General features: G+C 41.4%; 1 protein-coding gene across 4 annotated transcripts; it reads left to right on the forward strand.

Moving 5' to 3' along the window:
- Positions 1–1,955: 1,955 nt before the first annotated feature.
- On the forward strand, positions 1,956–21,867 carry cluha (clustered mitochondria (cluA/CLU1) homolog a). Of its 4 annotated transcripts, none has more exons than XM_020088303.2 (27): positions 1,956–2,376; positions 7,622–7,815; positions 8,243–8,414; positions 9,034–9,177; positions 9,467–9,594; positions 9,737–9,891; positions 11,100–11,225; positions 11,535–11,682; positions 11,783–11,875; positions 12,209–12,643; positions 13,096–13,355; positions 13,452–13,852; positions 15,067–15,168; positions 15,535–15,635; positions 15,739–15,891; positions 15,980–16,042; positions 16,130–16,374; positions 16,472–16,556; positions 16,657–16,810; positions 17,404–17,543; positions 17,633–17,713; positions 17,827–17,952; positions 18,063–18,184; positions 18,268–18,361; positions 18,454–18,588; positions 18,684–18,757; positions 19,220–21,867. In XM_020088303.2, exons 1-27 carry the CDS (start codon positions 2,247–2,249, stop codon positions 19,344–19,346), a joined length of 4,188 nt encoding a protein of 1,395 aa, XP_019943862.1. In that variant the 5' UTR covers positions 1,956–2,246; the 3' UTR covers positions 19,347–21,867. The 4 variants fall into 4 exon arrangements, with proteins under 4 accessions (XP_019943862.1, XP_019943863.1, XP_069391009.1 ...); XM_020088304.2 differs by having other exon boundaries at positions 13,452–13,765; XM_069534908.1 differs by lacking the exon at positions 1,956–2,376 and adding an exon at positions 2,724–3,013.
- Positions 21,868–22,535: the final 668 nt, after the last annotated feature.

Below are 22,535 nucleotides of genomic sequence, written 5' to 3' on the forward strand. Positions count from 1 at the left end.
TGTCTTTATGAAGATGTCTTTTCATGAACATTTCAGCTAAAGGGAGTAAATATTCACTGCCTCATTTTTTCCTAATCTTTAGAGCATGTCTAACTTCATTACTCAAACACTACAAGAAATTTGATAATTTACTCACGCCCACAGAGGACGTCTTCCATCTTTCTAAATGCCTATATCATAACTCTAATCCTCATAATAAAGATGCATCTCTGTCTCATCCTGGTTGAGGTCAACATTTTTATTTTTAGGGTTATGTTACATGGGCTCTAGCAATAATGCTTTGTGGTACCCAATGTTGGGAGCAGAGGTGCTGCTCTGGGTCTTTCTACGGTTTTTGGTCATTGGGAGAGCACAAGCTACTGACTGGTTACCGCATATACTGTGTTAAGCTTCCTATACTGATCTACTGTACATATAATTGGAATAAAATGGAGGATTGTCAAGTCTGCTGTCTGTGGTTTATTGAAACAGAGAACACATTTCCAGATGATTCAATGATTTATGTTTTCTCAGACATGTGGAATTTGATCATTTATCTTAGTCAACCACAATTATTTGTTGTAAGAGAAATCTGATGTCTATTTGGTTGGATTCTATTACGTCGCTGACCATATAGGGGACCGTCAACACATGATATCGAAGCACCTGATCAGCCAAAAATAACTGTTGCATACGTTATAAAACACATAGGGTCAGAAACATGCTGCATATTGAACAAGACAGTTTTATTCTACAAAAATGAATAAATTAGTTGATTGAGTAAAAGCAGTTTTAACCATCCGCAAACAGATTGATTGATAGAAACAGTGCATCTCATGTACACATGCCACCTAATCTTGCATAACTAAACAACACAACAGAAGGAAACAAAACCACTAAGGCAGTGTCTCACGCAAACCAACAAAGTAAAACATAATCAAACTCATATAACAAAGTAATAGTATCACTTAGGACTAATACATGTTATGGATTATGCATTGTGAAAATGTGGGGATCTTTCCATTATTCTCTCTTTTTATCTATACAGTAATTCAGTGTATTCAGTAAATGATAAAATAATATTCAAGCCAACATAGAAAGTTGCATGTCGATATTCTCAAAGATGTTTTCTGTCATTTAAGGAAGTTCTTATCACACTGATGGTCATGTGCTATTTTTTCCCGGTAGGTTTGGTTTTGATGAATTACTTGATGCTGTTAAAATGGGGTGAAAGGTCATGATTGACAGCTGAGACTGACTCTCGATTGGTTGAGCGTGTGCATCAGAGGAACATTGATACATTGACTCCATGTCTTATCGCAGCTGCACAGGCTCCAAATGTGCACAACTTTTGGTGTTTGTGTACGGGATATTTTTACTTAATCTCTGGACATTGGGAGGAATGGAGATGTGTCATCATCTTCATATACAGTCTATGGCAGCGGTTCTCAAACTTGAAGGACCCGTTTACTGTCGGAACCTAGACCACAGACTCCCATTTGCCAAGATTTTTTTGTTTAAATGTGTTATTTCAGTACGTGTATACAATTCAGGAACAAAGTAGTCATACATTATCTATGTTTCTTAAAGGTTAAATTCTAGTGAAAATAACTATTCCCCATTCAGTTGCACCATTTGGGGTCCCCGTACCCCATTTTGGGAATCTCGGTCTATGGTGATCACTGTCAAATATCTATACAATGGTCAGTGATCAGTTGTTACAGGTCATTGTTGTAAATTGTTGCTCTCAGTGGGAGTGGCCAGTGTAACAGCCACTAACGTGTGTCAAACTGTCAAAGGTAAGTGCTAGTAATTAATAATTGATTTGTGTTGTTGATAACAGTCACAGTGCTGCAGCTCTTTGTCTTCCAGGGTCATTTACTCTTCTTGTATATGAGAAACTCTCCGCTGTTAGATCAAGTAAAGATTAGTTTGTAAGAAAAAAAAGAGAATAGGAAGGTAAAAAAACATTTGTCGCATGCGGCTTTCCGTAGCGCCACGCTCAGTGGGTGGGGAAGTGCAACGCAAAGGCAAAGAGGTCAAGAGGAGGGAGGAGAGAACCACGTGTGATCACCACCATGTACAGCGCTGTCCTTCCTCCGTAGACTTGTTTTTGTAAGCTCGTACCCTTCGCATGTAGCCAGCTAGCCTGCGTTAGCCGGAGAAGCAGACAGGGATTTCTTTCGGTTGTTTTGCATTTCTTAAACAAGTCTCATACATTCGAGCAACCTGCTGGGGGGTGTCTGGAGCCACACTGACTGCCGACCATGGTGAGCAAGACAGATGACATCCCGGCGTCAGTGCCTAACTGTAATCCGGTTGATCTTGCGGATGACGCCGGGGATGGAGCCTATCACGAATCCAGCAAGACGCGGCTGAAGGATTCCTGCGAATGTGGTGAGACTCTGCAGCTACAGAGGCTGCTTCGTATCTTCTGTCATCACACTTAACATTTATCAAACACACGTTGATTCCACTTGTCACGATGCATGAACTGATCGTTAACATACACCCTACACTCATGTGCAAAGAACAATGTTAAGTGTACTATGTGTTATTGTCCCATTTAGCATCAACTAAAGCTGGAGACATTAGCTTCCATGCTTTCTGTGACTTCAAAGTCCTCAAACCCAAGGTGATGGTCTCTGAGGTTGACCCATAGGGGTTGACCCCTCCTTCTCCCCCCAACTATCTCCATGGTAGCCTCTTGAAGTTTAAAAGCACCTAGCATCACCTGCTAATCCGCAGTACACATACATATGTTTGGGCATGTTTATGCTACTGGCAAGTGAGCATCCTCCACTGGATCAAATGCAAGTCTACATCCGTGTGTCATAGCTGTAATCGAGCCTGACACTGAAACCGGGAGCATAGAAGGCTAACCCAAACACCGGCATGCTAACATTAGCACCGTCGCTCAGTACGCGGCTAGTTAGCTCGCCGGCTAACTAGCAAGCAGCTGCTCCACTCAATGTCGGCGCGTCACCTAGTGTCGCAGAGATGAGCGCAGGCGGTGAAACCGGGTGTTTTACGGGTAAAGTATGAGTCGACAGTGTTGCACATGATTCGTGGAGTTATCACAGTGGAGCCGCTTGTGTTGTACGAACCCGTAACGACGCACATGTTCGTTTACGACATGTGAGAGCCAGGAACTGAAGGTCACCTTCAGTGGAGCTGCTCACTGCCTGCATGAAGACAGGGGGCGGTCATAAAAAGGGTGATTTGTTCTAATGTAAAGGTGTCCATTAGTTCATGTGAAGGGTGTGTTACCGCCTTGATTTACTGTTAAAAGTACGTTATAATAGATGTCAGGTGGCTGAAACAAGCAGCGGCCAGTAATAACCTGCTAACCGGCCCCCTCACCTCCCCGCCGGGGACGATCATATCGAGCGTCCCTCGTCGACCGGGAAGCGGAAGCTGGTCGTTGCGGCGGTGTGTGCACGGTGAGAGGGAAGGTTACGCTCATGGTGAATGAAGTGCAGTAAGCTGGTGAGTATGGTGCCAGATAAAAAGTTGCTCTTGGGCGGATTGAACCGAGCGGAAACGATCCCGAGCGGTGTCAGCCGGCGGAGTTCACGTTACACAACTTGCAGAGCAACAGGAGTCGGTGCAGTGTGTCTGTCACATGTGGGACCTTCAATTGTCTCTGTGTGCCTCCTCATTGGAAAACACAGGAGGGATAAGCTTAATGCGAACTGTCTGAGTGCAGGTTCATTCACGTGTGTGTGTGTGTGTGTGTGTGTCTGCATGGGGACTTCTGTTCGAGCTGTCCTGTCCATCCTCAAACCCATTATACCTTATAAGTCCTTCAGTTAGAATGAATTATTATCGTATTGTGGCAGTAGAAGCACAAATCCCACACGTGTCCCATATGTTCTGTGGCCCCTGCTCATCAGCTCTGAGGATTGTGTGATATTTGTTTAAGTGATATTTAAAATAATGTTTGAAGTGTTGCTCAGACATCATAAGCAACCTGATGGTTTCATCTTGTGCTTTAGGAACCGTGTCAGGTTTAATACACATTTGAGGGCCCGAGTGATACATAATAAATTGATCTAGGAATAATCAGTAGTTGCAGCTACAGTTGATCAGCAGCAATATTTCAAGCAAAACATTGAAAGTTTTCTCTCTTTACGTGCATCTGTCTTGTCAGGATGTCATAGAGACAAGATAAGACATTTTGTGATTCACCTTGTGCTCTGAGAAAATGAGTGAATTGGCTGCTGATTCTAATGAGATAGTTCAGATTAACAAGTTGCGGTTCATGCATGTTAATGTTATGACTACAAGTCTCCGCTTCAAATCAATCTGAGCATGATTACAGATAAACATGCAAGTCCAGCCCCACATCCTCATCCTCTTTATATGGGCTGATTCTTGCTGGCAGCATCTTGAAAATTGTGCAGTAAGAATGAGGAGGGGCATCTCTCCAGACCCATATGACTGACTGGCTGATTTTTACCATTTGTTGGCTGCCTCATATTCTTGTCCAAGATCCTGCAGTTTTCTGATATTTGAATTTATTAAACCTCTCAGCCAATCACCAGTTCCTTGACTACAACAAGTTGTCTTTTAATGTCTTAATTTGTTTGATCAATAGATAATATTGGCATATAAAAATTATATAACTACCACAATAAAATCAGCACATCCCAACAAGCTGAAACCATTTTGTACCCACAACTATAACAACCTTCAGATGGACTTGCATCTTCTCGTTATATTTTATTATGTAGCTGAGGGATGTTGTTGTCATCATTCATTCTTGGCAAGTTTGATTTATAAAGTCAAACAAGCTTTTCATTCAGTCTTCACAGCTGTCACATCTGCATGACTCAGGGTCTGTCTGTCTACCAGGAGGTTTCCACCTTGTGATGCTAGTTGGGTTGTTGTTGTTTCAGGGTTGTCTGAGTGGCTGGTTAACGTTGCCATGGCGTCAGTCAGGGTGCCCATGTCAAGGGCTGCAGAGCAGAGACATAGCGGACTGCTGCTGAGTTTATTATTTTGTTATCAACAGGAGAAATTGTCTTTAATAAAAAACTGAAGAATAGTTTATTTCTTAGTGTTGTTTTCTCTGAAAGATGGTGATGTGAATCAGCCCTCTGAGCTGAAAGATTGATACACAGAAAGGTTTAGTCAGAGGAAAAATGGGTCAGTTGAAGTGTAAACTTACTCAATGAAACGTCTCCTTTTTTTTATTCACCTGTTCACCTCACTGCTTAATAACCTCTCATGTCTTAATTATGTGTGTTTTTAGCTGTTGTTGACATCTGAGGTTACAGAGTTGACTGATTTGTTCCCGTTTGAACTCTCCTGCAAATTACTGATGGAGAGTTGGTGTTGTTCTGGTATGATATTTAACTTGGATTGGATGTAAGAGTTTAAAGTTGAGTGAATGATACTTGAGGCTAGAAGAGAGGGCAAAGTTTGTCTTTAATATCATGGCAATATGGGTGGTTGACACAAAATTATCTTAAACTGAAAGAAAATCCCTGTAAACATATTGTGATACACTGAATAATTTTATTATTCTGTGATTAAACAGGTGATTCGCATTTTAACTGAAGAATAAATCGAATTAGTTTGGTGGGAGGGGAATTTATGAACTCAAAACGTACTTCATGATGCAGTACTTTGACAAATCTAGTATTGTCATAAAACATTCACAAATTTACATCCTTGCACACAGTGGCCCAGTATAATCACAAATATGTCACTCAGAGCTGTATCTGAAATGGATGACCTCTTATGACCCTTTATGAGAATGCAAACCAGAAACGTCAGCCTTTTTTTTCAGATCCAACTGCTGTTTCATCCTTTGACCATATTGTGTCTCACCACCAAAGCTCACTTCAACAGGAAATGCATCAAGATAAAAAAAACTTGATAGATCTAGGTTTATGCTTCTTTCTCTCTAAAGAAAACTGTCCTTTTCTATCAACTTGTTCATTCTTTGTCCTTTACAACTGCACCATTTAATGTTTGCTACACAAACAGACTTGAACTCCAAAAAGCTGCAGGAGAGGGAAAGGTGGTTGGAAATTTTGGTTGAACACATTTTTATATTCCTAGATCTGCAAATACTAAATAAGGCTAAGGTGTAGAGTTGCATCCAAGTCATTATAAGGACATGGGAACGACTGCAGCACCAAAACACTCGACACCAACCCCTCGGTCTCCTCTGGTTTGTAATGTTATGATCTTGTGTTGTCCAAAGCCATTGTATTTGTTATTCAGAGCGTGGCTTGAGCTCCTCCACCATTTTAGCACGTTCATTCCCCACCCGGGGTCGTAGTCCAGTTATGAGGCCCCACCCCTCCCTGCAGGCCCATCTCGTCAGTAACCCTGACGCTGTGTTACCCTTGATAAGTGAGCAAGGACACGCAGGCTGGCAGCAGTTGTCCCGGTGAGAGAAAACAGTTGTCTGACATCCACGTAATGATACTCAGCCCTGCTGCTCTGAATGAGTGTAGCCAGGGTGCTAATTTTTATTCATGTCATAATTCTTTCATCTTTAATGAGCTTATCATTCATTCGTGAAGATTCTTACAATACATAGTTTTTATGTATAAAAAAAATTATTGTAAAATTGAGAGATTAAACATCAGTTAAAGAGGGATTGTTGTGACATCACTCACAATCAGCCATGCAAGTTACCAGTAATACCCAGTTGTGAATGTTTAAGTACTTTGTTGCAACTAATAAGATTCATTCTTTCTTTATCAGCTTTTTACTTATTCTTAATTTTCTAATACAATTATTTGTCTGTTGTAGGTTCAAAGAGAGTATCAGCATTAATCTTTAGTTTATCGTTGAATTAATCTAAATTATATGCACTCACACAGCAGCACTGAATTACTGTAGCTTAGGTCTGTTGGCCCTGTTAACCCATTCATAAATATTTCATAAGGTTTTTGGAAAGGTCGTTGAGCCTCCGTGCTGTGAGCTTGGTGCTTTGTTTGTCACCAGGCTGCCTGAGAGCGTCTTGTGTTCATATGGTAGAAAAGTGTTTTCTGTGTTGTCAGGATGACTTGCATTGCTGAACTGAACTGTTCCTCAGATTATGTTTGGCTATTGAACAGAGCTGTTTCTTCATATAATAAAATTTTAGTGCAGGATATCAGGTGTAAATGCTTTGTATTTATTGTTTTTACACTAATAGATATAATATATACCTATTCATTATAATGTCAACAAGACATTTGTTATGTTTTGTTGACTTGTGTACTTGCATTATCCAAAATGTTTACAACAACCTTTAAACCCAGAAAAGTCCCCAGTTTTCTTTAAGATAACAGGACTTTTCATTTTGCTCGCCTTTTAATTGTCGCCTTGTTTTAAAGTCAGCTGTTTTTCCATTTGTATTGGTCATTTGTAATGGATCATGTTTATTAATTTCTGTTTGCTGCGTAACGTGAATTAAACTTCAATACATGACCTCATCTGTGAGCATGATTTGAGTAGCGTCAGGTGAACAACTCCCATGATCCCATGCTGCTTCAAGATGCCATCAAACTAGGTCTTTTGTTATTGTTTTCATTCAGGGGCCCAAAGCAGCTGAAGCTAAATATTGTACATTTACATTGTCAGAAAACTGTAATAAAATGTATAGTTAACAGCTGACCTGTGTTTTCCGCTGCAGGGCACAGTGGAGATACAGCCATGGTGAATGGGGACGGGGCTCACGAGCACACAGAGGAGGCAGAGGTGAAGCAGGATGGGACCGGTGAGGCGGACGGAGGAGAGGAGTCAAACGAACAGGAAGTGATTGTGATCCAGGACACAGGCTTCACTGTTAAGATCCAGGCACCAGGCACAGAGCCGTTTGACCTGCAGGTGAGGATATGGCACTTCACGAGCAGCAGGTCTTCAGGCTGGGTTTAAACCATAGAATCAATTTAAAGTTGCACGACATGTAAAATACTCAATCTGTTTATTTATGCCATTTACATAGTCATAGTCAGAAATTATAATAAAGCTGTAAGAAATAATTACCACTATAATAACTTTGTACGGTCGTGATATCCTTCTACATATCATATACAAAATAATGCTGCACCTTAGTGTGAGATATGCTTCAAATCAATGGATCTAAAACTCAAGTGTAGCCAACCTGGATTATATGAGACATGTTTTTGCTCTGAACACCAGGTAACTCTGACCAACTGATCCCAAAGTAGCTGATATTTCTCAAGCTGCAAATATTTCTAAAGATTTGCTTTTCAAGATTATTTCACCTCCCCTGTTCGCACCTCTTCGTCAGGTGTCTCCTCAAGAAATGGTACAGGAAATCCATCAGGTGTTGATAGACCGAGAGGACACCTGCCACCGCACCTGCTTTTCCCTGCAGCTGGATGGAAACGTGTTGGACAACTTCGCTGAGCTAAAGTCCATCGAGGGCCTGCAGGAAGGCTCGCTGCTCAAAGTGGTGGAAGGTCAGAATCAGAAGCCCGCCCGTAATTTGTCATAATTTTGGTGCAAATTTAGAAATGAGCATTGAAAAATTTAGCTGTTACCATAATGCTCCCATTGTTTTTGCCTGATATGTAAAGCATGTACAATAAATGCACAATCATTATCCTCGATGCAACACATTCGTATAATATTTTTACAAATAAAACTGCTTTTTATTAAATATCGAAAAGCTCCTAACGTAAAGCTGCAGTGTGACCATCTGTGTTTGGAAGCTACAGGGAAAATGTGTTTTACCTAACAATCGGAAAAAGTCCAAGACTAATCTAGTCGTGTGAAAACAAATAAACCATTAATGGCAGTGATAAAGTCAGACTGCATGGACAGGTGCAACCTGACAAACCTTATCAAGATCATATATCATCATTCACAGCAAATACAGTGTTAATCCTGTTTCATCTTCATGTAAATGGTTTTAGGAAGAATGCACAAGTTAAAACCTGCATAACTGGTAACATGGCTGCAGGCAAAGACTAAACTTAAATAAGTCCTTTTTATTTTCATAACAAATGTGGATTATCCTGATCTATCACTTCAACCCATTTGTAACCTTTGGGTTTCTTTTGCATGTTTTTGCTGCAGAGCCGTACACTGTACGTGAAGCTCGTATCCACGTGCGTCACATCAGAGACCTGCTGAAAAGTCTGGACCCATCAGACGCCTACAACGGCGTGGACTGCAACTCCCTCTCCTTCCTCAGCCTCTTCACTGATGGAGACCTTGGAGGTACAACACCACAGGGCTTTTTAGACAGTACCTTTTTATATTCAGTATGGTAAAGTTAAGCCTTTTTGTCATTGGTCTTGCATGACCTCAAATTAACACAACAGTTTTCTGCCATTGAACAACCTGAGCAACATGTTAAAATATGATCAGAATAATGTAAAGGGGTCCAGATCTGAAAGTGGCTTATCTGGTTATATTATCCTCCTTTGTTGCTGAGTTTTACACAGTAGTGCAAGATGGAACATATGTTGTCCTGCACAAACTCATCTTACTCGTGATGTGGTTGCAGATAGTGGTAAGCGAAAGAAAAAGGGTAATGACCTGGAGCAGATTGACTGCACCCCCCCAGAGCACATCCTGCCTGGCAGTAAAGACCGCCCCCTCGTGCCCCTTCAGCCACAGAACAAGGACTGGAAGGTGAGAAGTTGCCACGGTTTGGTTCTACATGTAAACGTAATCATGTACAGGAAATACTGAGCTTTAACCAATTCATAGTAATAAAATAAAGTTAAAATGTCATGTTTTAAACTTTGACTGATGGATTTAATGTGCTTGACAGCCTATGCAGTGCCTGAAGGTCCTGACAATGAGCGGCTGGAACCCTCCACCTGGAAACAGGAAGATGCACGGTGACCTCATGTACCTGTACATGGTGACTGTGGAGGAACGTCATATCAGCGTCACTGCGTCTACACGCGGCTTCTACCTCAACCAGTCAGTCAACATTTCTACCCTGTATCTTCGAACAGCTCCATTGTTTCATTTTAGTAATTCAATTTCAGTTTATACACAAAGTAGTTGGCAGGTGTTGTTATGCAGAGCAACAACTAGGGACCCATCTGACACCCGACACTAAGTGTCACAGGGGCAAATGTCATTTTCTCATTCAGCACATGTTGATGAAATAACAAATGCACTTGCATCCATCTGAGCACCTATGAGTTTGTTGGTCTGATAATGTGATGTGATCAGGTGCATTGTTGGTGCTTCAGGCAGAAGAAAGTTATTGCATCATTGACCAATAAAAACCTGGTCTAAAGAAGTATTCTCTCTGACTACCTAGCCAATTTTCAAGCTTGCCTGTATTTTACTAGGAATGGGCGATAGTACTCTGCTGGTCAATTACATATTACACCCAAAACACACCAATGATTAATTAAGATAGAAGTACAATTCTTTAAAAACCATGCATCTGGAGCATCAACTTTTCTTTACTATATCTAGATACATGATCCCAGATTGTTAAAATTGAATCCATAGTGTTGTTTTATTTATAACCTTCACAACCATCAGCTCAAATCGGGTCTCAGCAGTCAGACCTCGATTAGCTGCTGTTTAGTGCAAATGCGCTGCTGTGAGTGAAGTTAGGCTGTTGTCTCTATTGAAATAGAGCAGGGTTTCATATATTTGCAGCATATTTTAATTGAGGACAGTGTGATTAGTGGTGATAGAGACTCTAGAACTTTGGTCTATTAGCCGTTGTAGGATTCTAATTTTGGATGCCAGCAAAAGCTTAGCAATCAAATTAATGAGCTGCAATTGGATTACACTGGAAAATAGAATTGGGGAAGATATTGTTGCTTGGAGCAGTGTCGTCTGTCTGTTTCTAACAACTCTTTCACAGCCATTATACCATCTGTGTACCACTCAGCTAATTATTATATTTTGTTAATACAACCCCTGCAGCAAACAAACATTAAAAAAATTTCAAAATGTTAAAGCACTGTTAATTTTATGCCATGAACATAAAATACCTAGAGGTTCCTCTCATGTTTTAAATTCTATGAACATTGGTGCAATAAGTTACCTCCCTGCAGTAAAACTAGTCCCCAGTTCAGGCTTGTTAAGTCCTTTATCTTTTCTACCCAGTACTTCATATATTACTGTGAGTTATGATGGTAAAATGTGTGTGTTTATTCCAGATCTACCACCTACACCTTCAACCCCAAACCAGCCAATCCCAGCTTCCTGAGCCACTCTCTGGTGGAGCTGCTGAGCCAGATCAGCCCTGCCTTCAAGAAGAACTTCACTGCCCTGCAGAAGAAAAGGTGACGACATCTCTTCACCTTTAGTTTCACTTCATCTTTTCTCCTGTCAGCAATCAACCACCCACATCATTCAATTCAATTATTCATTCAATTTATTTTAACATATTCACAGTCTAGATCTGACCAGGAGGCATCAGGCCAAAATATCAAAGCACAATAAAGAAACAAATTTACTCTGATTCTTGTTATTCACTGGTTGTTATTTTAATGATGCAGAAACTGCTCCATATTTCCAGATGAACCTTCTGATATGTATTTTAAAAAAAAAACAAGCAAGTCATGTGTTGATATTTTATCTTTTTGCTGCAGGGTTCAGAGGCACCCCTTTGAGAGGATAGCCACGCCCTTCCAGGTGTACAGCTGGACCGCTCCGCAGGTAGACCACGCCATGGACTGTGTTCGTGCAGAGGACGCCTACACCTCCCGCCTGGGTTATGAGGAGCACATACCTGGACAGGTAGGCGCAACTGAACACATCATTTAACAAGGCAGATATGATTTATGATGTTAAGTTGTTTTTCCGTGTTTATAATGTATTTGTGCTGATGTGTCTCCAGACCAGAGATTGGAATGAGGAGCTGCAGACAACCAGAGAGCTTCCCAGGAAGAACCTGCCTGAACGGCTGCTGAGGGAGCGAGCCATATTCAAGGTAACGTTGAGCAGCTCGAGCTTTGTCCCATTGTGTGAATGTATATTGGATTTCTCGTGGTCTTGTAATGTCTGTAAAGTCTTGCTTTTCATTTTCAAAGATTCTTGCATATTTATCATTTCCTGCTGTAGGCAGTAACATCAGTTATTAAATATTTTTGTATGTGATTTGGCAGAAAATGGCAAAAAAATTGCTGCTGCTGTTTCAGTTGCAGTTGTTCAGGAGCCCTGTGCATAAACTTCACATTCTGATGTTTATTTAACGATGTTGGTTTTAAATGTGTAGCTTTACTTCTTAATCACCACCACGTCTCTTATTTTATTTCCTCTGCAGGTCCACAGTGACTTTGCAGCAGCTGCCACTCGAGGAGCAATGGCAGTAATAGATGGCAACGTCATGGCCATCAACCCTGGCGAAGAGACGCGCATGCAGATGTTTATCTGGAACAACATCTTCTTCAGCCTCGGCTTCGATGTGCGGGACCACTATCGTGAGTTGGGAGGAGATGCCGCTGCCCATGCTGCTCCCACCAATGACTTGAACGGAGTACGAGCGTACGGGGCAGTGGACGTGGAGGGTCTCTACACCCTGGGGACGGTAGTGGTGGACTACAGAGGCTACCGAGTGACTGCCCAGTCTATCATCCCAGGAATCCTGGAGCGTGAGCAGGAGCAGAGCGTCATCTATGGATCCATTGACTTTGGAAAGACTGTTGTGTCTCACAACAAATATCTGGAGCTGCTGGAGAAGACCAGCAGGCCGCTCAAGGTCAGTAAAGCCCAATTCATGCTTCTGTGTCGAAGTTATTTGTGAATATTTGTAAATAAGGGGACAAGAAACCGGAAGACAGTCAACACCAGCATAAAAACTCTACTGCCGCTAGTGTTTCGGCCATGTAATTGTAGTGTGACTCACACACACTTACACAAATCTGTGAATCCTCGCCCCTATGTGCGTACCTATGGCATAGCATATGTCAATAAATCCGTTTGTGTAGTGAAAACCTGATATGAGTTAGTCCTAAGGCCCCTGAGCTCCATTGATGGTGTAGTCAAGTCGTGGAGTAAGCATGACGTACTAACGCATCATTTTTGTTTTCATGGCATTTGTTGCTACTTAAAAAATATTACCAACCTTATCTTTTAAGGCTTTTTAAAATTAGTATTCTGATCCTCTGTCTTTCCAAGTCAACTTTGCCATATGCTGCGTATACATTGTAGGTCCAGAGACACGACGTACTGAATGAGAAGAACGACTCAGTGGACCTTTGCTCCTCTGTTGAGTGTAAAGGCATCATTGGAAACGATGGCCGACACTATATCCTGGACCTCCTGCGTACTTTCCCCCCTGACCTCAATTTCCTGCCCGTGGACGGAGAAGAACTTCCTCCAGAGAGTCGGCACCAAGGCTTCCCCCGCCAGCACCGCCACCGCCTGGCGTGTCTCCGCCAAGAGCTCATCGAGGCCTTTGTTGAGCACAGGTAAGAGTCTGCTGCAGTGCTACAGCACAAACACAGTTCTGTCGTTGCATGGAGCGTTTGTACATTTGCTTTACTGTTTTTTGTGTCCCTCTCCAGATATCTTCTCTTCATGAAGATGGCGGCATTACAGCTCATGCAACAGAAAGCAAACAAGGACACTAAGACTGACAGACCTGCCATCACAGAAAAATCCACAGAAATCAACGCAGACTCAAGCCAGACTCAGACCACTGCAGCAGATTCGACAGCAACAGAGGTCTCCTCAGACAGCACAAGCCTGACAGACAACAGCACCTCTGCTGCTTCACAGTCACCACCTGACAGTGAAGAAAACTCAACTACGCCCACCACAAACGGGCCTGTAGACCCGGCAACCACCCAGAATGGGGAGTGCAAGAGCCCATTGGAGGGTAAGGAGCTTGAGGAAAGTATTCCAGGATTAGCTCAGGCCAAAGAGCTGGCGGAGACCTTAGTTGCTGAAGATGGATCTGGTATTGGTACGTCCAAAAATAACCCAAAAAGCAAACCGAGGACGATGCAGGGAGAGCTACTCTGGTGGAAAATTGCATTGAAAAAAGTAGTGTTTAATCACAGTTGAGAAGTATTTTTAGTTGTCTTTGTGCAGCTAATTTTAGAGTGTGTAGCATTATCTATTAGAGCATTCAAGTGCCTATTACTGGATCATAGTGGCTTCTCTCCACCTGGCTACCTGTCCCTGCTCAGTCCTCAGCCTGCTGTGGGAAAGAGTGTTGGCACCCAATCAAATCTCTCGTCTCTCCCTGTTACAGTCTGCGACACCTCTGCTGTGGGATATTAACTGAATAATCAGTTGCAGTGTGTGCTAATCTTGTTCAGTGATTTGTGTACTGATTCTTAATCACAGTAATATGCTCGTCAAACACATTGACCTGATCTGTAGTGGTTGTAGTTTTGTATGTTCAGTGGATTTGAAAAAGGTGGTGGGTGCTCGTCCACATTGAGATTAACCTCAACTAACTGTGATACTGTCGAGGAAATCACTTGTTTATGCAATTACATGATGAATGCTCCTGTCTGTGTGGTCCTGCTGATCAGCAGGAATCACACAGCACTGATCTCACAGAGCTGGAGGTAACAGAAATCTGGCTTATATTAATTTAAAGATATTCTGATATCACTACCACCATTGAAAATCTCACCGGGCATCGACGAAGTACGCAAATCTATTTACCAATCTGATACTTGTCCTGGAAATCACTACTTATTGTTTTACCACTTAAACAGCAGTCACTCTGTCCTGCCACTGACACGTACTGTATTTAGAGAAGCTAATAAGAAGTGACCATGGGTTGTGAAGCATTAGCCAGAGCAAAATATTTCATGTTGTTAAATTCCTCATATAAAACAGTGATGTGTAATATATTCAAGACTTCAGTTGCAACACTAGCAATAGTTGACATCAGTCATCACAGCATAAAAAACAGAAAAATAATAATAAAAAAATTGTATAAGCTAATAATTTTTATTTAGGCACTAGTATTTGATTGGTGTTCTGTATCAGCCGATGTATCAGGATGGGAAAATGGTATCAGAATATCTCTATTTACACTATTGAGTCATATCACTCAACTGAGTTAGAGCACCTTCAGCTCTGTAATCCACATGTGTATGTTGCCATTACTTTAAACATTTCCCTTCTTTGACCTGTGTTTGATCCCTGTGTCACCAACAGATCCCAGGAGCCGTGAGGTCGTCCTTAATGCTTGCAAGGCAGTCGGGTCCATCAGCAACACATCTTTTGACATTCGCTTCAACCCTGACATCTTCTCCCCAGGTGATCATGATACAGATGATGAAGAGAAGCTTCACAAGAGCTTTAATGTATATTAAATATTAAAGTAAAACAAATTAAATATAAAGCATCTATAGGGTGGAAATATTTGGATTATTTTGCTTCTCAGGAATCAAACCTTAACAGCCAGGCTGGTGTGCTGTTCATACTTTGGTGGGAAACCCGGCTGATAAATGATGTAGCTTCAGAGCATTATTATATTATTACTATTATTATTCTAAATATTCCAAATATGAAAATAGTTTTAAAACGATAATGGCTTATGTAAAGTAAAAACTGAAACTGGTAAACATGAAACTGCATTGTATTGAACACAAACAATAATAAATGTATTATGCCTTCGAACAGGAGTACGTTTCCCAGACGACAGTGCAAGTGACGTCCAGAAGCAGAAGCAGCTGCTTAAAGATGCTGCTGCCTTCCTGGTGTCCTGTCAGATCCCGTCACTGGTCAGTAACACACACACACACACACACACAGATCCAGATCTTACAGGGGTAGAATTTTTCGTGTTGTGTATCTGAGCTCACAGCCGTATGTTTGTTCGAGCAGGTAAAAGACTGTTTGGACCACAGTACTCTGCCCATGGATGGAGCCACACTCACAGAGGCCCTACACCAGAGAGGCATCAATGCTCGGTATTTGGGGACAGTTCTGGAGTTTGTGGATAAAACCCCTGCTAAAGCACAGCTGGAGCACTTCTATGTGAGTCTGATTCCACAATACTGACCCTCACATACTGTTTGTACTTGTATTAAGTCATTGTAAATATATTTTTTCTTCCATATCTTAGAGAATAGGAATCAGTGAGCTGATCACCAGATGTGCAAAACATATCTTCAAGACATACCTCCAGGTTTGAAAGATTGAACTTTCATTATATATAGTTGAAAAAAGACAGATCTACTTTTATTTCAATTGTCTTATTTTTGTCGTCCTTCAGGGCGTGGAGTTGTCTGCCCTCTCTGCTGCTGTAAGTCATTTCCTCAACTGTTTACTGAGCTCCTTCCCTGACGCTGTCGCCCACCTGCCTCTCGACGAGCTGGTGTCACGCCGCAAAAGCCGTAAACGTCGCAACAGGGTCCCCGGCAGTGGAGACAACACCGCGTGGGCCAGCCTCACGCCCAGCGAGCTGTGGAAGAACATTGCCTCCGAGGCCCAGAGCTACTATCACTTCACCATACAGTGGTGAGGGCACCATCTTTCAGAGTGAAACAAATGTTTAAGGTGTTTTTGAATCTCTTTTGGTGACAAAAATTGTGTCTTGAAATGTTTGTTTGTTCAGTGAGAGCGCGGACCAGGTGGTGGAGAAATACGGCCTCCAGAAAAGCACCTTGCTCAGAGAAATTTCAATCAAAACTGGCATCCAGGTAACACCCATGGAGTCTGTAGTGGCCACCTCGTCGCCACTTTACCAAATGGCCACGTTGGTACATTTCATCTATATTATCTTCTTCATATGTCTTGTAGATTCTGATAAAGGAGTACAACTTTGACAGTCGCCACAAGCCTGCCTTCACAGAGGAGGACATCCTGAATATTTTCCCTGTTGTGAAGCACGTTAACCCAAAAGCCTCTGATGCCTTCCACTTCTTCCAGAGTGGACAGGCCAAAGTACAGCAAGGTGAGACATGCTTATTGCAACTGGTGCAGTCAGACATGTTAATTTACAAACCTGAGTCAAACATTAACCTCCTGATCCGGCGCCCTTCGTTTGTTAATGAGTGATTATGTTTGTGAATGAGAATTTTAGTGGCGTATAGACTGAAAAACGTACAGAGAGCACATACCAAGGTTGAATAGCCACTTTATCACCATATTGCAAATATAATTGTTGTATTAAATACATATTCAATTTACACAGAAACTGATTCAGTTGAAAGGAATATTTGTTACCGTACAGTAACTAAATTAAAATCACTTCCATAAAAATACTTATTTTGACTCACAACATTTTGCAAATTTGACCTGTTAATAGATATTGGCCCTCTAAACATTCTTATTATTATTTTATTTATTTATTTCATAAAGAACTCCATAGAATGGATTCTTCTCTGGCCCATACTTTATCCTTACACCAAGTTTCATGGTAATCTGTCTAGGGGTTTTTGTGTAATGTTGCTAACTACGGAACAAAGCAGATGAAAACTTGACCTCCTTGGTGGAGGTCATAAATACTGTAGATGCAGCACATCAACCATTTGTTCTGATTTCCAGGTTTCCTGAAGGAGGGCTGTGAGCTGATCAATGAGGCTCTCAACCTCTTCAACAACGTGTACGGACCCATGCACGTAGAGATCTGTGCCTGCCTGCGCCTGCTGGCACGCCTTAATTACATCATGGGAGACCACGCTGAGGTACTTAGAATTTATTCTAACCTTGTTTGTAACTTTAACAAAAATGTCTTAGTTATTATTTCACTAAACATGTATTTACCCGCACGCAGGCTCTGAGTAACCAGCAGAAGGCTGTTCTGATGAGTGAAAGAGTCCTCGGCATCGAGCACCCGAACACAATTCAAGAATATGTGAGTCATCAAACCCAGAGATGGATCTTTTTAGGTTATGTACAGAAATGTTTAAAATCCCTCTTGTATTTATTTGTATTTCCTGTGTGTGTGTGTGTCTCTCCACTTCTTAGATGCACTTGGCTCTGTACTGCTTTGCCAATGGGCAGCTGTCGACTGCCCTGAAGCTGCTGTATCGGGCCCGTTACCTCATGTTGCTGGTCTGCGGGGAGGACCACCCAGAGATGGCACTGCTAGATGTGAGTTTTCTTTTTTGAGCTTTATAAATAATCAACACCAACACTAATGTTGACGTACTGTGCTCTGTTGGCAGTTGTAATATTTACTGTTCATGGTTCTCCTTCCGCAGAGTAACATCGGGTTGGTGCTGCACGGAGTGATGGAGTATGATTTATCTCTAAGATTCTTGGAGAACGCTTTGGCCATCAATACAAAGTACCACGGACCCCGGTCCCTCAAAGTGGCACTCAGGTGGGGACACATTCGTCATCATCTATAATGATGTAATACTGACTTTACATGATGGTTTATATAACATGTTATTTTTTTTCCAGCCATCATTTGGTTGCGAGGGTTTACGAGAGCAAGGCTGAGTTCCGCTCTGCTCTACAGCATGAGAAGGAAGGCTACACTATTTACAAGAACCAGGTAAAGTCGGCTGAAATCCAACCTGCTGACAAACGTCTTTCTATCAAATGTGATGAAATGATGCTTAAAACTCCTCCTTCTCTTCCTCTCAGATGGGTGAGGCACATGAGAAAACCAAGGAGAGCTCAGAGTACCTGAAGTATCTCACCCAGCAGGCCGTGGCTCTGCAGAGAACCATGAATGAGATCTACAAGAACGGCTCCAACGCCAGCATCACGCCCCTCAAGGTGACTGCTCTGTCTGATGTGTTTTTGGGATTCCATCTGTTCAAACCCAAACATTCAGCACTGATGTAATGGTTTTATTTCCTCTGTTTCACCAGTTCACCGCCCCCAGCATGGCCAGCATCCTGGAACAGCTCAACATCATCAACGGCATCATCTTTATACCTCTCAGGTAGAGTCCCAATACAATATAAGTGTTATGTGGCTAAATACATAAATACGTGTATGTAGATTATACATAAAATGAATGGATCCGAAAGTCTGTTCAGAGTTACACAATCGTTGCAGTCACATGTGAATGCCTATGCTTCCCTTCATTGTCATTGTCAGTTGAAGAGTTTGCCTCTCTATTTTTTCCCCTGGTCTTGTTCAATGTCACAAATGTGCCGGAAACCAATGTTGTGCTTTGTAAATACTCAAAGGCTATGGCTATTTACGCGCTAATGCCCGTGGGTGTTAGTGGGTTTTTTGACCAGTGGAAAAGGGGCTTTAGAAACTGGTAGCTAAGTACTGAGTTCAAATATGGTCCTTTTTTAATAAAAGTTAAGGAAACATAAAAGGCTCACATTTTAAAAGGTGAATCTAGTAGTTTCTTCTACGAAACGTCATTGACCTGTCTCGTTTTCCTTTGCAGCCAAAAGGATCTGGAGAACCTGAAGGCGGAGGTTCAACGGCGGCAGCAGCTGCAGGAGCTGGGAAAGAGCGAGGAGCCGGCTGAAGACGGCCCACTGGAACTAGACGACAAAATTCCCATTGATTAATGCCCATAAATCCCTCAATGCACTGCTTCTTTCTGCTATTTGAGGGGGGAGGGAGAAGAGGCCGTGACGAAACAGCCATGTCACCAGGCCTGTGGACCCGAGGAGCGAGCAGTTTAAATCAGCGTTGAAATAAACGGGGCGGAAGAGGGAGGGATGGGCCAGGGCAGTCCAGACAACAAACTGTGTGAACTGTAGGACAAATAAATACAGAGCAGGAAGTTCCTACAAGGTAGGATGCGAGGGAGGAGAAAGTACAAACGACATAGAATCAATATTAATGTGCAATCTAAAAAAAAAAAAGAAAAACAATCCCCAACCCGAGAACCTGGTGATGAAGTCACTGGAGGCGTCAGCTGCTTAGAAATATGATCGTATGTGAACGAGTGTCTGCAGCCGGGGAGGGAGACCAAGGATGACCATGACATTGTATACCAGAGCCTTATCCACTTATCCACTGTACCATCATCCCAAAGTCAGGCTTCTTCTCAACTCAAACTTCCTATAACCACTGTAAGCCCAGGACCACATTTTGCCCCACCATTCCCTCACTAGCCTTGAGGAAACCCCAGGCATTTACCCCGCCCCTACACACGCCAAGCTGCCCTGGTGCTCTAAATGATAAAGCACCTACCCTGTCCTAGAACTCAGGGGTACTTTATACTGCGCACTAAGACCAGAATACAGTCAATAAATTTGAGATTTTTTTTCACGTGGGGCTTCAGAATGTAACTGTTCCCTCTCTGTGGCTTCTTTGAGTCACTTCATAACAACCGCTTATTGTTCTCACGTGACCCCGATGGTTTATTCATCATTTTATCATTTGTACTTACGACATCCCAGGTGGGTCCCTGCTGTGACCCATGGTTCCTGAATCTCCAAGCAAGCAAACAACGCATTAGTTCGCTTTTCAACTGTTTAAATCTTTGCTGAATTTGTTTTTTTCCTGTTTAAGTAATTTTTTTTTTCTAAAAGTGCACAGGAGAATTAAAAAGGTGTTTTAGGCCTGTTAATCATCAGTTAAATGAAGCCATGTCTGTTTTATAGAAAATGTATAGAAGTGGGGGAAAAAGATGTATACATCTCTATCGGGTTTAGACAGGTACTGGATGGATGCTAATGGCAAAAAAACGCAGATTTGAAAACGTCCACTTTATGCAGTAGATCAATCTATCTATATAGTAGCTGTGTCCAACTTTCTATTTTTACACATTGAAAGAAAATGTGTGCATGTGTGTTTGTATGTGTGACGGTGTGTGTGTGTCTTTGTGTAGTCCAAGAGAAAAATCTTATTGGTGAGAGCTGTTGCTAATTTTTTGCTGCTGCATAGTTTGAATAGAGGCTGAGTGAACATTGGCTTTCCAGATGTTTTATTTTTCTACACGCAGTAAACCTGTTGGATGGCTCACGCCTCTTTTCTTAAAACATTCATGGCCACCAATGTTGTCAATCTGTTTATGCATCAAACGTCTCACTATCGGACAGGTGCTCAACATTGGCAGTAGTGAGTGATTTATTGTTGCTGGGTGTATTTTTTCCTTCTCTTTTTTTTTTCCATTGTTGGTTCATGTCATCTTTTCATATCTAACAAAAAAAAAACCCAGCCAGGAGTGTCTGTTCATTGAGCAGTATTTAGAGCACTTTCTTGTGCTGTGTGGGTGTGTTAACATTCACGGCACCACCAAAAGTGGACAAACGAAGGGCTGCCTCGATGTGATGTACCAAAAAAAAAAGACTGATAAAAGGTTTGTTTGCGCTTGTATACATACAATGTATCCCTCCCATGGCAATTTGTTACTTAATTGTTGCCGTGTCTAAATGTCTATGTGATTAAAGCAATAGAGATGGTGCTGGAGCTGTTGCAGAAAATGCAGTTTTTACTTTGGCATAAGACGTCGGACATTGACTACTGGATGAGTGCAAATCCAGCAGACGTGTATGTGTGTATATATAAACAACATAAAGTGAGCTGTAGAGACTGATTCATGAAGTTTTTACAGTGAGTTTCCTGAATATGCTCCTAAAACATGATGCCATAACGTGCAGTAGCAGAGTCTGGTGTGTACTGTGCCTATTATTTATGCTTCTGAATGAAATGAGAGTGATGACAGGTAGAGTCTTCATAATGTTGAAATGTTCTTGATTTTTCTTTTTCCTGGATTTCTTGGATCATACTTTTTCAGTTTTACTTTTTCTCCTCTTAACCAAGTCTAGCGTGACAGTAATACCACCAGTGTCCACGAGGTGGCACACTAACACTTGTCTCATTGTGAAGTACATACATTAATCTAAATGTCAATCAGATGTAGTGTAAATGCGCACAAATACACAAGTTCCATACATTAAAGAGGGAATTGTTCTTTATTTTTTGTCCGATTATAGAAGTCAGATGACTAAAAATAATGACTGCTACCTTTTGAACATGTTTTAAACCTGTTGAAATCTCCCAACAGCAGTGAGTCTATTGTTTGAATATTTTAATAGTTCAATAATAAATAGAATAAATTCATTGAGAATAATCAAACTCTATATTGCTTTTTTTTTTTAACACTGTGTCGGTTCAGTTGTACACATCAGAGTCCAGTTTTCAGTTGTGGCCATTGAACAGGTTTAGCTGTTTTAAGTGCATGAAATTATTTCACACTATTAAACCTAAGCAAAGGACGAAATGGAAAACAATAAGGCACATTGTGTAATGATGCAAAGCCTAGTTTGAAGTCTATTCTTTCACATGGCTTTCAAATAAACCATTTGCAAAGCACCTTAATTGTAAAGTGCAGACAATAAAGCTGAAATATTACTACAATGCAACATTGTAAATAGAAATTGAGTAGAGATTTGTGTTTTATAAATGCAGATTATGGTGTCTTTAGTGTACATTCAGCACTGGGTATATTTTTAGTGTGTAATACAAACCTTATCTTGATTTTCAAAATAAGAAGTGTCCATAACAAGACTCAGGACTCAAGGTAATAGTATAACAAATTGTATGAACGTCTACAATACACGCATAAATGTGCAGAACAGCTACAATTTCATCTCCATAGTCTTGCATTTGATTCCAGGGGCCTATTGTCTTATAACCCATGCATAGCTGTCGATTTTTTGAGTTATAAATCGTAGCTACTATATATAGAATATATATATCTATATATATATGATACTGTATATTATAGTTTTTTAAATCATTAT

The sequence above is a fragment of the Paralichthys olivaceus genome, chromosome 11, assembly GCF_024713975.1.
Source record: "Paralichthys olivaceus isolate ysfri-2021 chromosome 11, ASM2471397v2, whole genome shotgun sequence".
Taxonomy (NCBI): Eukaryota; Metazoa; Chordata; class Actinopteri; order Pleuronectiformes; family Paralichthyidae; genus Paralichthys; species Paralichthys olivaceus.